At 38.2% G+C, this 15,244-nt stretch overlaps 1 protein-coding gene across 1 annotated transcript in view; it reads left to right on the top strand.

The window, feature by feature from the left end:
• The first annotated feature begins 10,957 nt into the window (after positions 1–10,957).
• MYBPC3 (myosin binding protein C3) overlaps positions 10,958–15,244 on the top strand; it is a 64,307-nt gene continuing 60,020 nt past the window's right edge. The window contains exon 1 of the mRNA XM_040602360.1: positions 10,958–11,107. Coding sequence (XP_040458294.1) covers positions 11,083–11,107 — 25 coding nt within the window. The 5' untranslated portion in view covers positions 10,958–11,082. The remainder of the gene's footprint in view (positions 11,108–15,244) is intronic.

Raw genomic sequence — 15,244 nt, forward strand, 5'->3', positions numbered from 1 at the left:
TCTGTTGTGCGTTCAGTTAAGCAGATACAGCTCATGTGTGGTACCTGAACCAAAAGCACACTGGGTTATAGGGCTTTATCCATCTGTCACTACTTCTTAATTTACCTAGAAAATCACCAACAGTGTCAAGCTAAGTAACAGAGATAAAAGGAGAGATACATTACTGTGAAAGAGACTACAGCACTGAACTCAGTTTTAAAATACATATATATATATATACGCATCGCTACTTTTTCCTGTGCAAATGCAGCTTTGCCAGTTGAATAATTTCTATTAACTTATACCAAGAATGGCATTTATAGCTCTATCCGGTTTAGAACATAACAATTAACCATGTTCTTCTGTGGTTTCACTCATTTTCCTGCTCCTGTTCTTTCCTCTTGCTTGCCTGCCTCCACAGTGCTGGAGATAACCTCTTGATTTTAGCTTATGAACCTTTCTGGGAAATAAGTTGTATTTAATCATGTGTTTTCAGGACTCTAGTACAAAAGATTTTCAAGCTTTTAACTGTGAATTTTAGTCCCTACTGTAAAACAATTAATAGTAACTAATAACAACTGCATTACATAAATTACACTAAAAATGCAAAATAAAAGATAATTTTGCACCTGAGATATCACGCTACAGTTAGCCAGTACATCGAAACACAGAAAAGAAAACCAAAGTAACTGAGAAAGGGTTCTAAGAAAATTAGCATTTTAACTTTAAACTTTATTTAACATATCTCAACTGTGTTCAAGCTTTCAGAAATCAGGAAATATCATCACGACCGTTGCAAAATAGAGGAGGTAAAATGAAATAGGTCTAGAATGAAGAGAATGGTTTTCTTTAACAACATTAATATGTAGTAGAAGATGCCAAATAGGACAATTTGGGAGTCATAATTAAGTAACATAACAAACTAACTTGAAACTTTTCAGAACTTCAAGTGATGAGCTGCTTACAGACCTGAGTTCTAAACATTATATCTAAACATAGTCAGTTTTATATACATTATCAGTCTCACTGTGGAAGTGACAAGTCTGGTGACATCACAGGGCTACAGTGTCTCCTTCAAGCCAGAAAGAAGCGCCTGCTTAAAGAACATCACAGTATAGTTAGTACTTCCCAGTTCTTCTTCCCAGTTCAAGAAGACAATAAATACATCAATCAGTGCCAGGAATCAACTGAGAGTTAAAAGCGAGCGAGGGCTTCAGCACTTTCCCTATCCAAGACAAGAATAACAAATAGAAACTATCTATCAGTCTTACAAAAAAAATCTTGAAACCCAACTTTTAGTTACTATTCTTTGAGGATCATGTATATTCTCCTAGTAATTTTTTGTTGTTGTTGTTCAGTTAGGGTTAGGATATGTCAAAGCCATAAAACAATTTAAGAAGATATTTTGTTTCTAAAACTGTACTGTAACAATTTACTTCCTATAGTACACAATGTAATACTCACTATAAACTCCGTCAGTATTCACATTGCAATTGTAGCATGGAAGGTGAAGACACTGAAGGTAGCTTTCAGAAGATTCAACACTCAACACTGACACATTTAAGGTTTCTTCCATGCTGAGCTAGAAAATCTCGACTTTTCTGCTTGGTACTGATGATAACTCTCCACCACTGACTTGCTGCTAGAAAGAGATAAAACACATTTGCCCTCATCAGACTTGCAGACTTGATACTCAAGAAAACCAGAGGATTAACTCCTTTCTTAATAAAAATATCTTTGTTACAAACACAGCTTGAAAAGCAGAACTGATCATTCTCTGACAATATATAATTTGGAGGAGAAAGATCATTTCCTCTTGCAGGAAAACTATGACTGAAAAGAGCTACTGGTGAGCTAACTGTGGGGATGTTCAGGGTATCACAAAAAACATTTCAAGCTTGTCAAAAAGCCTGCTTAGATCGCAGAGACTTAGTTTCCCATTTTCCTAGCAAGTCTTGCATAGAAGACTATTAGATGCCAGAGAAATAATACAAAATTAAACATTTAGAAACAACTAGAACCTTTAAATGAGTGATTTGAGCACTGTGTTTTATTATAAAATACTATTTCAGAGTGGCTACTTGTACTTGAATCGAAGGATTTTCATTTTACACTGGTTTTGGCCACAAGCAACATGGAAATGGAAAAGGAAGACTCTTAGGAAAAATATTTCTGGGGACACTATTATTTAACAATTAAATAGAACCTTATCTTTTAAGTTCTCTTTTTTAGGTTATTATCTTTCCTTACTGTGTATTACACATAAATTGTATGAAAACAGTCAGTTCCTTTCAACTATTGTGTGTCTCCCCACACAATAGATTTATATTCCAAAAACATTGCCTTAAATACTGTTGAATACAATTTAACAAGCAGGTTTAAAATTTTCTTTATCTCCAAAGTTGAAATCTCTTTCTCTTCCTCTTGTTAATGCTTTGAAATACTGTTTCTAAAAATATTCACTCCCCATCTGTTTCTGGTTAGGTTTTTCATTTGTGGCATAAAGAGTCTGAATAATGGTGTGGCAGCTGTGAAGGAGACCAAATGCTGATGCTCCTCCACCACAGCACCGGTTGCATTGCATCCAATCAAAGCGGTCAGGACAGGAGGCTGTCTAATCAAGCTGAATTATCGCCATTCAGTTGCACATGCAAGCAGAAGCTCTTTGGCAGTTTTAGAGAAAAGCACTAACATGAATGTGACAAAATCACTGGCTCAGGAAAATTACAGAGAAGCGAGCATTCCATTTTCTGTGAAAGTGGCCAAGTACTAGGCAGGCAGATGTGCTGGAAAAAGGTCGGTCAGGTCATTAGCTGGAGAGATGACCCAGGATTAGCACAAGTTTATTGGAACATTTTGCAGCCCACTGCTGCTACAGATCATCAATCCGTTCTCAAAGCAAACATTCATACTACAGTTGGATACTCACCTCACCTATGACCTTTGCAGCTTGCTTTAAAAAAAAAAACCAACACCTTTATTAGGTACTAACTAGTTCCTAATCAAATCTTGTGGAAAGATATTATTCAGAAAACTATTGCTGAGCTAAATCCAAAATACTGAACTTTCCACAATATTTTAGGCTCCCTCCAGCCATAAATTGGAGATGTAGAAGGTAGCAAAATTGTACTGGCTGTACTGAGGGATAATGTGCTTATAATAATTTACAGAGATAGCATCTATTTTTCAGTTCCACCCAGTCAAAGAGAGTTTTAGACATTTTTTATATCTGAGCAGTTACTCACCTACATCAAACAGAACTGCAGTTAAAGGTGCTATCACTCGGTTTTGCCTGACAGCCCACATTTATCAAATCCCCCAGACTTTCTGGAAAATACATACATACATACATACATATCCTAATGTATTTACTGTGCTTTTTGTCTCCACCTTCATTAAATTTTCTTTCCATGGCCTCATTTCAAGATCCATACACTGCCAGAATCTTATAATCTGTACCTGTCTTCATTTTTTATTACGACAGGGCTTATGCTCTGTACTTTGCCAGGATTTTTGCCTCAGTAAACCCTCTGCCCCAGTTTACTTTTCCTGTTTGTATGCCTTAATCTCTTTTTCTTTCTTGCATTTCTTTCTAGTGTTTTTCTCCCTCATTCAAATCTCTGCACAAGCGTCACTTCATAATCATCAATTCAAACTATCATACAAACTTCCTAACAAGTACCTATATGACACGACAGTTCATTTACTCTGTTGCTCTAATTTTGCTTGTACTCTAACTGAATATTTTAAATTCATAGCAAAGACTTTACCACTGATGACAATACAAGAAGTATTTTTTTCTTTGACAAAGCCCAGAATAGGATCTTCTCCATGGGAATCCCATTTTTGTGTATTTGAAACATATGGATTACTGGTAGAAAAGACTATGATAGGACGTAGACTATTATTGGTACTCTATGGGTACCAATTCCAAGAATAAATTGCATTTATTTCTAATTTCTTTTGTGTGTTAACTTGCTGTCTCACCACCTTTCCTTGTTCTAAGCAATACTCAAAAACAGTTTTACATACTTTCACATACCCATATACCTAACAGTAGAAATTTAAAGCTTGTAATACAGCTACTGTCATGAACCCACTAATCTCACATTACAGTCAATCAGACAGCTTTGCTCCTTGAAGCAACTGTAACATAGCTAAAACTTCACCAAGTTTCACCTTTCCTCTTTAACAAATTTGCATGTTGCAATTCAGTTGGCTTAGTTGAGCCTGTGGTAATAGGGAGGCCTGTACGTAACCCAAGTCATCAGAGTCCTTGTCCAAGAGCTGGGGAATGTGAACTTCTTCCAAAGAACATGAAAACAGCAGTAGGCTGCAGATACTCTTGCTCATATTCTCACTCCTAACTCATCTGGCTGCTTTAGCGCCATTTATTTCTCCCGCAAGACTTCACATCACCACACAGGATCACAGAGCAACTGGGGTAGGAAGGTTGGAAGGGACCTTCGGAGGCCACCTCATCCAACCCCCTACTCAAAACAGGCCAATTAGATCAGGTTTCTCAGGGCAACTTTCTTTCCATTCTCTCTTTCTTTCCATTCTCTGCGCTCATACAGCCACATCCTCCTTCTTCATGCCTTCAGTTCCCCGCGGCGTTACTTTTTACTATTGGGAAGCCAAAGCAGTACGTGAGAATGAGCAGAGCAGTCTATGGACAGGAGGAGAATGAGGATGTGGTAGCGCAGATAAGGTTTAGCAGGAGGTGGTGTGGAGGAGAAGGAAGGGTGGGAGGAGGTGTTGAGGAGACCAAGGTTATGCAAAGGATTGGGGAAGCGGCTTTGTGGTAGGAAGGAATGCAGTTTCTGTGCTTTAAGGGCTCCCTCTGAGCTTTTGCTTTAACTCCTCAGCAGCAGAGCAGCAGCGCTTTTCATACGACAAGTGCTGTGACCACGGATGCCTTTGTGCAGAATGCTCTGGTGCCTCTGCCTTATGCAAAGTGAAGGATGTTGAGTGCTGAGCCAGGTATTTGCATATACAAATCAGTTTGGGTTTCTTTTAGATTTACTAATTTTCTGAGTTTTGAGTGTTTGCTTTAAAAAACATAATTCTGGAAGTCTTCCTTAGACATTCCTTCTTCCACTTCTTCCCACCCACCAGCACTCTATATGTACTCTGTTCCTTTCTCAGCTAGTCGCAGCTCTCCGCTCTTTGTTCAGCTTTTCTCCATTTTTAGACCCAGCCACTAGACACCTACAGATTTATTAGAGCCCAGTTGCTTTATTCCCAATGTCAGGTTTCAGCTTTTGCCCGGGTTCTTATTTCTTCCTCTCAGACCAACTTTTCTCACATGTGCCTCCAGTCAGCTTCTCTTTATGTGAATGGTTCTCAGTTCCAATATATTTTTTCAGCCATTTATAGTTTTCCCATCCCACATCCTCTTACAGTTTCAGTCTTATCACCTACTGACTCCTGGTTCTCTTCCCCTCCTCCTATTTGTACCCCAGCTCTCCATTCAATACTCTTTGAGGATCTATTTCTAACCCCTCCCACAACCTCTAGCCTCAGTTTTCTTCTCCCCATCCGTACCCTTCAATCACATATTTTTATCTCCTCGTCCCACTCTACTTGGTGCATTCCCTCCTCTCTCTGAAGGTCCAGTTCTTTGCCTCCCCCCCGCCTCCCCAGCTCTGTCCTCTGTGTCCTATGTGCCTGAGGAAGATGCTATTTGGAGTACAGGACATACATGCTGTTTGCTCTTAGTTCAAGTGTGCAGATACAGCCCAAGCCCCATAGTAGCCCAGAAATAAATACAGAGAAAATTCTACTGACCCCTACACTGGACCAAACTGACACAGTCAAAACTTCTTTAGAGGATAAAATCTAGAAAGTCCTCACTGAGCATATGTAGACTGCATTTTTTTCTATAAGCTAGAATATGGAGCAATTCAGGTTGGTTATCATGAAGCCAGTTAAAAGTACATCCCTGAAATAAAAGCGATTCACTGTCAAATGTCGAGAAAGATCTGAAATATGGGGTGTAAAGTGTAGGAATACAAGGAAAAGGTAGGAACACAAGAAAAGCTCAGATAAGCAGAACCAGTGTTACACAGGTCTTGTAAGCCCTTGTAAACTCGAGTTCTGTCCGTGAGGCCAAGTGCCTTTGCCCTGTACAGCCCCGCGCTCTGTTTCAACATGCACAAAGGGAACATTCTGCCTGCTTCCATGGGGTGCAGCGCTGCGGTGAACGACCCTGCTGGACCCGTGCTCCACACTGAGCCAGCTCCGCCGTCCCACCATTCACACCAGTAAACCTGCAGCCCCTGGAACCGAGTTAGCTATTCTAATTTGCCCTCAGAAACTGCTGAATCACGGGGGGGGGGGGGGGGGGGGGGGATATTTTCACAAAACAAAGCTGGTAGGCAGAGAGACAAATAAAGAGAGACAAGCAATCAGATGGCATGACAGAAACTAAAAGTAAAAAAGACCGAAGTATAAAAGCAATATATAGATTTTTTTCCACCTGAATAGCTACATTTGGGCAAATTCGTAAGCATTTAAAAACACAGCCTTTTACCAGGAAGTTGGACAGTCTTATTAGAAGGAGGTTCTGCTACATTTCTCTATAAATAACAAATCCTCGGGTGTCTCTGCATAAGCCACACTGCAACAACCCAAAATCAGGAAGACACCTCACACGGCCTGTCACGACAGGCCACCTATGACTGTCATTTCTTAACTTGACTTTGACCTACATGATGAAAGCCACCGTCTGAAGCACAGAACAGTATTTTCGGACTTGCAAGATAATTCCTCTGACAAGGAAAGACACCCTTTTCTCTCTCATTCACTTTTTTAGGAAAGCTCCAGAGGCTTTTATTACATATTGCTTCACTATGCTTGTACATTCATTTCATTTGAATATAGGATGAAACTTCACACACTTTCTAAAAAATTTCTAGTGTTGCAGTGCACTGGTAAGTAGTTAGCACAATCCACTACACAGCTATTTTGGGCCAGTGTAGCCATCGCTATCATGTATTTCATTTGCATAGCAGTTTTGTTATTAAAAGTGGCTACATAAGTAAGTAAATAAATAAATATAATGTAGAAAATGCTAGAAAAAAGTTCACTATTACAACAACGCTGCCACCTGGTAACCAGAAGTGTAATAGCAGAGAAAATACTCATTTTGCTCTGCCTTGAACATGCTGACACTATTTTAAATAACATTTTAAAAGCACAAAAGCTGCAAAGTTACAACTGGAATAGGATCATTTCCCTGCATCAGATTAAATCGTTCTCGTGGCTCTGTTTCATTGTGGGGAAGAAATAACTCACACCCTCCCAGGTTAAACCTGATTCTGAATCCTGGAAAGTATCTATGGAGAATAACCAGCTAAGGGACTGACTCACCACAAGACTTGAATTAAAAATGCCTGATTTTGATCACACAAGTAGTGAGAATTAAGTCCATGCTTAAAGTAACTTCATTTCCTCCATTAGCTTGCTGAATTAAAACCGTATCACTAGATGTTTATAGAAATAATCAAATCTACAATGAGAAAGATACAGAATAGATAAAATAAAATCCTGAGGAAAAAGATCCAAAGAAAACAAGATGTCAGGTGTTGTCGTAGGTGAAAATCCATTCATGAAAAGGAAAATACTACAAACACATTAAATAAAAAATGTTTATTTAAACAGATAAAAAATCCATATAAAGTTTGGGAAACATGAAATGCACAGGGAAGGGACTCCCAGGCACTTAGAAGAGTCCATAACTCTTCAAGTCTAAAATAGTTTCTAAGTGTCTGTGATAAACAAGCATGAGAGAGCGCAAAATGGAATAATCTTATTTACATGATCCCAGCAAGCATCATTGGGATGAACTCCTGCATGCTGTACTCCCGACGTTGCTAAAGGAATGCAGTGTATTGTCTAGCTTTCCTTTCTAATACACAGTGTGAATGCTTCATCACCTTATTAAATACTTTCAGCCACCTATTATCCGAGCATATCAGATTTTTTAGAGTAGCACAAATTTGTTTCAAATGCCCTAAGATATAGTGGCTCATAGACAGTTAATAGGATACTACCCTCAAAAAACACACCCTTAGAATTCAATCTAATGAATGACTGTATCTCCTTTGAATGGCAGCACTGTTCAGAGCATCCCATAAATTTCCAGAGAAACGTATGAATGTAATTATTCTGCAAGCCATGCAATGGCAGGATGAACTCCCTATTTGCCCTGGAGGAAGCAGGACCCCTCCATCACCATCAGAGGGATGGAAGTGACCTCTTACAGACATGTCACTGTCAGACATATGCCTGACAATTTTCAGACAAATACCTGACAATAAGAAAGCATCAAATAAAGGAAAAAGGTTCTGTATGTAACATCAGGTTTAAAAGTGTTTTAAAGTAGACTTACACAGCTCTACTTTTTGTCCTAAAAAACTGGAGGTATTGTCACAAAACTATAGAGAACAACCAACATTCAGACACTGAATGGCAATTTCCGTTCTCCCAGAACAAGAGGATATTCAAATTATATGAATGGAAAATTCAAAATCAATAATAGAATTCCTATTTTTTACAGTGTGTTATTTCAACAGTGGAATCACCACTACTGGAAAGTATTGAGTCCAAGGAGTTATTGTCATTTCAGAATGAAATGAGTATTTAGGTGAATCAATAAAACTGAGAGTTCCAAGAACTTAAAAGAAATGTTTAAGATGAACTTAAGCCAGTATCTATTAGCATTCAGTGTGAGTTCTGTGCTAGATATGCATTATCCCATATTTAATTATTCCAAGGTTCTCCAATTCTTGCTTTGAAGCTTCTCCTTCTGGACACTCACAGAGAACAAATACAGGCTTGGAGCAGATGATACATGCCTGCACTTTAAAAAGCCTGTATGTAAGTATATATATACAAATAGGTTTATTTCCACTTACACTATTTGAGTTAATGTTAATAAAGACCTATGGCACTAACTGTAAATAAAACTTTAGAACTGAACAATCTTTTGAATCCAAATCTAACATAACATGTCAGTATACTATGTATTTTATCAAAATGAGAACCTCAGCATTTAGCATATAGGCTTTCAGTAAAAATAATTATTCTTTTATAGGTGAGGGAGAAAAGATAAAGTAGCAAAACTAAATTCTCTGGGCAAAATGATTCCTGAGCAAGATTAGTATATTCTGATGGCAAGTACAAGAAGTTTGTGTTTTAAATACCGTAGAAGTGACTTCTAGTCAGCTAATTTTCTTTTTTTCTTTTTTGTTTTATTTCTTAATTCTTCTTATTTCAAGGGCAAATACTAGAGAGGCAACTAAGTTGAGAAGTCGCGTGGCTCTAATCACAGTCCACCTCTGGATAAAGAGCACAGATTTCTTTCTTCCTCTGGTAGCTTTGCCTCCTGTGGCCTCGGTGGTCTAAGGTGGCAGGGAGACAAGTCTTCCTGGAAGGGATCTGAATGCAGTTCCAATGCTGTGTCAGAGGCCAGCTCTGAAGAAAAGAGGGAGTTAATAGTAGCTCTCCAACAGGGACAAATATTTAAAAAAGGAATAATGATCTTCACTAGTTGAGTGATAGATTTTTCATACCGTGGGACCCCAAGCCCTTCGAAAGGGTTCCAGCCAAAGCAAACAGCTGAGATTTCCTGCCTCCAGGACAGGATCATAGGTCCAAAACGTATCACACTAACTTGTGTCCCCCTTGGAAGAGAGGCAATGGAAAATGTACGTAGGTCACGTACTGCCCATCTTCCTCACTCATATGTAAAAAATTCCTTCAGGAGAAGGGAAGGAAGTGTTTGGCCCCAGATCAGGAGAGGTAGCAGCAGTCATTCTTGCAGGCTCACATCTGTCCTATCAGTCTACCCAGAGTCAGATGTGGAAGACAGACACAAAGCACAGTAACTGATGGGCTGTGCACACTTGTCTGTTCTGAGCTCCCTGCCAAAGGCAGAAATCCTTCAGACTGAGGTTTTTACAGGCTAGTAAAACTGGAAAAACTGAAAACTATTTTTTTTTTATTATTCTTTTTTTTCAATACCAGTGGTAGCTGAAATGTGTTAAATGCTTGGCCTACAGACTTTCTCTGATAAAGCTCAAAACTCAAAATGCGACAGGCAGAAGTAACAGGAATTGGATATACCACCAAGTCAATAAAAGGATGATTGTTCACAGTTACTATTTTGACATATGTTAAATGTATGAATAAATAAGAAGCAGTGACTGGAGCATGAAATGGTAATACCAGAATAATTTTCTACTGAGATTTCCCCCAGATCTTTTCTATATAATTAAACAAAATTTAAACTTCTAGAGGTATCAAATAGGTCCTTGGAACTATTTTTTAAATGGTACTTAAAAGGAAGAAAAAAAAAAAAGACTTGCTAGTTTTCAAGAAATATATGCTGCAGACCAAGTGGGTGGATGGGGAGGGAGGAGTGAAACTATTCAATTAGTGTCATGCTTTCTGGTTGTGACTGCAAATGTCAGTAATGTGTAAATGTCTCTGAAAAAGAAAGTTCTTTCTTGACGGTTCACTTTTAGTTCTACAAACATAGCCTTTGGTAGAAAAGTAAAAAAAAAGAAACAAGAAAAAAGACCTCTGCAGGGCTGTTCAGTTTTGACCTAATTAAAATAATAACAAAGACTGAAATAGGTAGCAAGAATGCAAGCAGATGCATAAAGTACAGAACCAGCATACGGGAGATGTGACTACTAGGTCTAGTTTGCTGAATGTGCTATAAACATAGCAGTGTAGGAATTCTTAATGCAACACATCTGTGAATCTGGAAAATGCACCGTATGCATGTGCAACATCAGATGGTGCTCTAGTTTGTACCAACAGATCAGTGGTAGCCAGTCTTGGGTGGTCTGAGCTCTCTGGCTCCTGGAACTTGGCTATATTTATCCCAGCTGATGTAGCCTGTCAAGTGTGCCCTGCTGTTGATAAGGTGCCGTAGTTGACAACAGTGGGGGATCAAGGGGGAGGAGCAGGATAGGGGCTTCCACCGAGTGTTTCTTTAGGGGGTCTCAAAAGCCCTGGAGTCTCATTCCTTTTTAATTTGCACCCGGCTTTCTAGACACAACTGGGAGCTTCATCAGAAACAAAGTGAAAATGCCAGAGCCTGTAAAGAAAACAGGTAAGGATGATAACTGACAGACAAAACTTAAGAACAGCTTGACAGAGAAAAATGCGAGTAGCTTTTGTATGCTGGAGAAATGAGATGCCTCAGTGGAAAAAAAAAAAAAAGGGAAAAAATTGTATTTTATGAAGTTATAAGAGATGTTGAGTGATCTTGCATCTTGCAGAGAAATCAGTAAGTAATTTGGCAACCCTCAGCCACAGAATTTTCTGAAGAGACTTTGGATGATGAAAGAATAGAGGTGAAATGCATTTCATTCTCAGATTCTTTTAATTTCTTGTTTTCTTTCCCAGTCACCTTTAGGACTCTGAAAAAAGCTTGCAGTCTGTCTCTTGGGCAGTTAGGCAGTATAAACTTCGCCTGCTTTTGTTCTGGCTTTTTTCTCTGATAATTTTGAGGAAGTGTTATCAGCAATATTTGATGGTATTTGTTGTTATGAAATCTCCGAAAATTAATCAAATGGCACCTGGTTCAGAGCTTATTCTTTCTAGTTCTTCCAGCCAGTGACAGTAGAGGTCTAGGAAAAAAGAAGACACTGTACTGTAAAGAACCTATGTGTATTTCTTTTCACTTACCCTTCTCCATCATTTCCCCTCTAGCCAGAAGATAACTTGCCATTTTCAGAAAGCCAGGGCCACAGGGCCCAGTGCAAGTCCTGCCCCACTAGAAAAACATCAAAGATTTCAAACTGAGGAAAGTTCTAATTTAAAACTGAGAAATAAGGAATGACTCAGAGGCTGCCCACATAGGAAAGAAGAGGAGGCCTAGGATGGGGTGTAAGGTTCAGTGAATCTGTTCGTCTGAGAAAGAAGAAGAGAGCCCGGGAAGCAGAGGCAGGGCGAGTTTAGCTTCAGGACACCTGTGTGTGGGTAGAGAAAGATGTCTCAGGAGCACTTCATGTCTGCAGTTAAGTTTGGGAGAAAAGTTGTCAAAAGCTAAAGTTATGATTGTTTAAAAAGTGTGCACATAACCAATACCCAGGGCTGGAGAAAACGGTACTAAATCCAGGATTTTTCACTTTTAGAGTTCTCAGTTCACTGATTCCAGAATCTGATACCCAGAATCACTGCTACCTGGCTGTACCGTACAAGGTGCAGGCTTTTTTAATAACGTGCAGTATCCTGCTGTTGATACTTATTAATGTAGGCCTTTGTGCTTTGCAAAGAACTGAACAGACATTGGTCTCCTGTTAGGCTGGTTGATGGAAAAGTCTCCTGTGGTCACCAGAAGAAAAGAACAAGAACTTGTTAAAAACTGTCAATTTGGCCAAAATATTTGGAATTAACCACCACCAGAGGCAGACTACTAATGCAGCCCATATCTCCCATTAAGAACTGCAAAGCACTAAAGCATGATTAACTCCCAGAAAGATTCTTTATGTTCCTTCTATATAACTCTAAAGCAACAGCGGTATCACCAATTCTTCAGTTTTATCACAACTATAACATCATTTCATGTTCTTAAAGCCGCAATTTCTGAAATCAGATAGTAGAATGGTATATCAAAAAGATGTATATACTAGGCCTTGTGATTGTAGTGAAACTTTGAAAATATAAGCTGTAAACGTCCATCAATCACCCCAAAAATAAGACATTCATAATCATATTCTATATTTAAAGTCACTCAATTTTTTAGATTTACTGAAACGTCTAACTCTTCTGATTGACAATGCTAGCAAAAAGAAATATGAGAGAGTAGGTGAAATTTGACAGCGTGATCACCTAGGCATTGTGCCTTTTGATTTCTAATGGTTTAACTGCCTTTACATTAACATTTTCAGTCTCCGTGGATGAGAGGCAACTCTGTTTGTGAAGACGCCCACCTTTGCTAGGTAACAGTGAAGAGAAATTCTATTCCAGCTTCTTTCTCCAGAGTAATGTAACAGGTGTCCAGCATGACTAGTCTTACACAATCCTTGCAGACAAACCAGCCCAAACACTGTGATTATCGCAGCAGGGGGAGGAAAAGCTCTTATTACCCACTCTGACGGAGACAGCGCAGTCACATGCCCCGTAACTTCTAGAGGGGATCTTCTCATTCACCCCAGAGAGACGTTAATATCTTTGGTTTTCTGTTTCATGTTGTTTATATAGTTCAAGCCATTTCAAGATGAGATAATGTTCAGCACAATCTCAGGAGGGCTGAATAATTATCTAGCTATTCATACTTGGACAAATCATGATTCCTGCCTTTCACAAACATTACCATTAAAACGCTCAAGAACCCTTTATTATTTAGAGATCTTTAGCCTGTATTACTGAAATTTGGGCATATGGTGTATAATAGGTAAAGGAATATGCTTCATGCCAGAGAATCATCAGAGATCTTCTGCTTATATCTGCTGTTTTAACAAACCTTTTAACATGTTTTTTCTTAAAAAAAAAAGAACAGACACCAAAAAAAAAAAACAACGACCACAACAAACCACAAAAACTAAAACAGTGAAGTAGATTTCCCAAGAAACACTCTCGCACTCTAAGTTGTCCAACTAAAATACTTCAGGATAAGGCATAGCCTTATTTATTTAAAAGATACCAAGAGAGCCGTCTTAGCTTTCCAGAAAATCTATTCACTCCCCAAGAGCAACAGGATTTAGAACATCTGTAGTAATTTAGTGTCAGAACAATCAAACATTGAAAAGCATCACTTTTTGCAGGCTTCTGTTGCAGAATCTTTATGTTGTTCTCCTTTGATTTAAACGTTTCATAGTTAATACTTGTTCGAAGGGTCACTTTTTGGAATGATTGGATCACATTTTTTGATGTAAAAATTCAGAAAGGTTAAAAAAACCCCAAGCATTTCCCTAACAATATTTTGTGACATTTTGAGGAAACAGCTGACCTTCTAAACACCAAATTTAGCAGATAAATGGGACTCAATGGGAAACATGTGCATTATTATATCTGGAAAAGAAGTCTGATACTACTTTCTCTGAAAATCAGTCAATTTTTACTCACTTATTTTATAGATTGAGTTTAAATTTTGCAGTTCAGGTTAGGAAATTTCACCAAGGGTTTATAAATAACTTGGCCTGTAAGCCCACAGAGGCTTTTGGTGTTAATATTAATAATCAATGTTTCATAATGAAGAGTAAACTGTAGAATTTTAGTCTGAATATAAGCTCATTGGTTTACATTTGCAAGCACCTAGCACTGTAAAGTACTGCTCCATGATAATGAACTTGTGCATTAAACTACAGTAATGCAAAAATAAATAATAATAAATCATATAGATATATCTTCCTCTTTTGTAAGTTAAGATTCAAAGAATTCAGAATAATCTGAACATTATTATCCCCATTTCACAGAAAGTATGATGAATGCATAGAGAGAGAGGTGACTGCTCAGTAAAACTATTTCTCGCCTGTTGCTCATGTTACAGGAATTTACAATCTCAGCTGCTGAAGTAGGCAAGGGAATGATAAGATTGAGTAGTTCAATAGCTTTTGGATCACGGAATGATTAAGCTTGTAATTGCAAGAAGCCACTTAGGTCCTGACCGAGGAATGCAGAGCATCTTTATATAGTTCCTCAGCAAGGAATTTAGAAGCTCTGTGACTGTGAAGTTGCTTATCCACAGTTTGGCTTTTAACTCCATGGAAGAGCAAATGGTATAAACAGAAAAGTAGATGCCAAGTGTAACTACTAAAGCAAAGATAAATTTTCAACATGAAGTCTTAACAAATTAAGGAATTCCAAATATTAATATTACTTTTGCAATATTAATGAAATACATTGGCCAGATACGTATTTTAATACCAAATACACAGAATATGCAGTAAGATAACTCAGCTTTGTGGGCAAAAAAACTGTGACTTTTTTTTTTTCTCATTATGCTCATCACAGATTTCTGCTGGAGTTTGTTGCATGTGCATTCAACCAGATACATTTGATTCTCCTGAAACATTTATATCTTTAACAGTTTTTATTTCAGAAAAGCAGAAATATAATTTGAAAGCCTTATCTAACACACATTCTTCTCAAGTACTTATCGCCCTCTCCTCCGTGTACATATCAGAAATAATGAACGATGAAGAGCTGAAGTCAGAGGCACCACTCTGAAGAGCATAATGAAATGAAAATCAGGAGAATGTCTCTCCTCTGTCACTCTATCTAGTTAAAATCACTTTTGTGG

The sequence above is a fragment of the Falco naumanni genome, chromosome 7 (genome assembly GCF_017639655.2).
Source record: "Falco naumanni isolate bFalNau1 chromosome 7, bFalNau1.pat, whole genome shotgun sequence".
Taxonomy (NCBI): Eukaryota; Metazoa; Chordata; class Aves; order Falconiformes; family Falconidae; genus Falco; species Falco naumanni.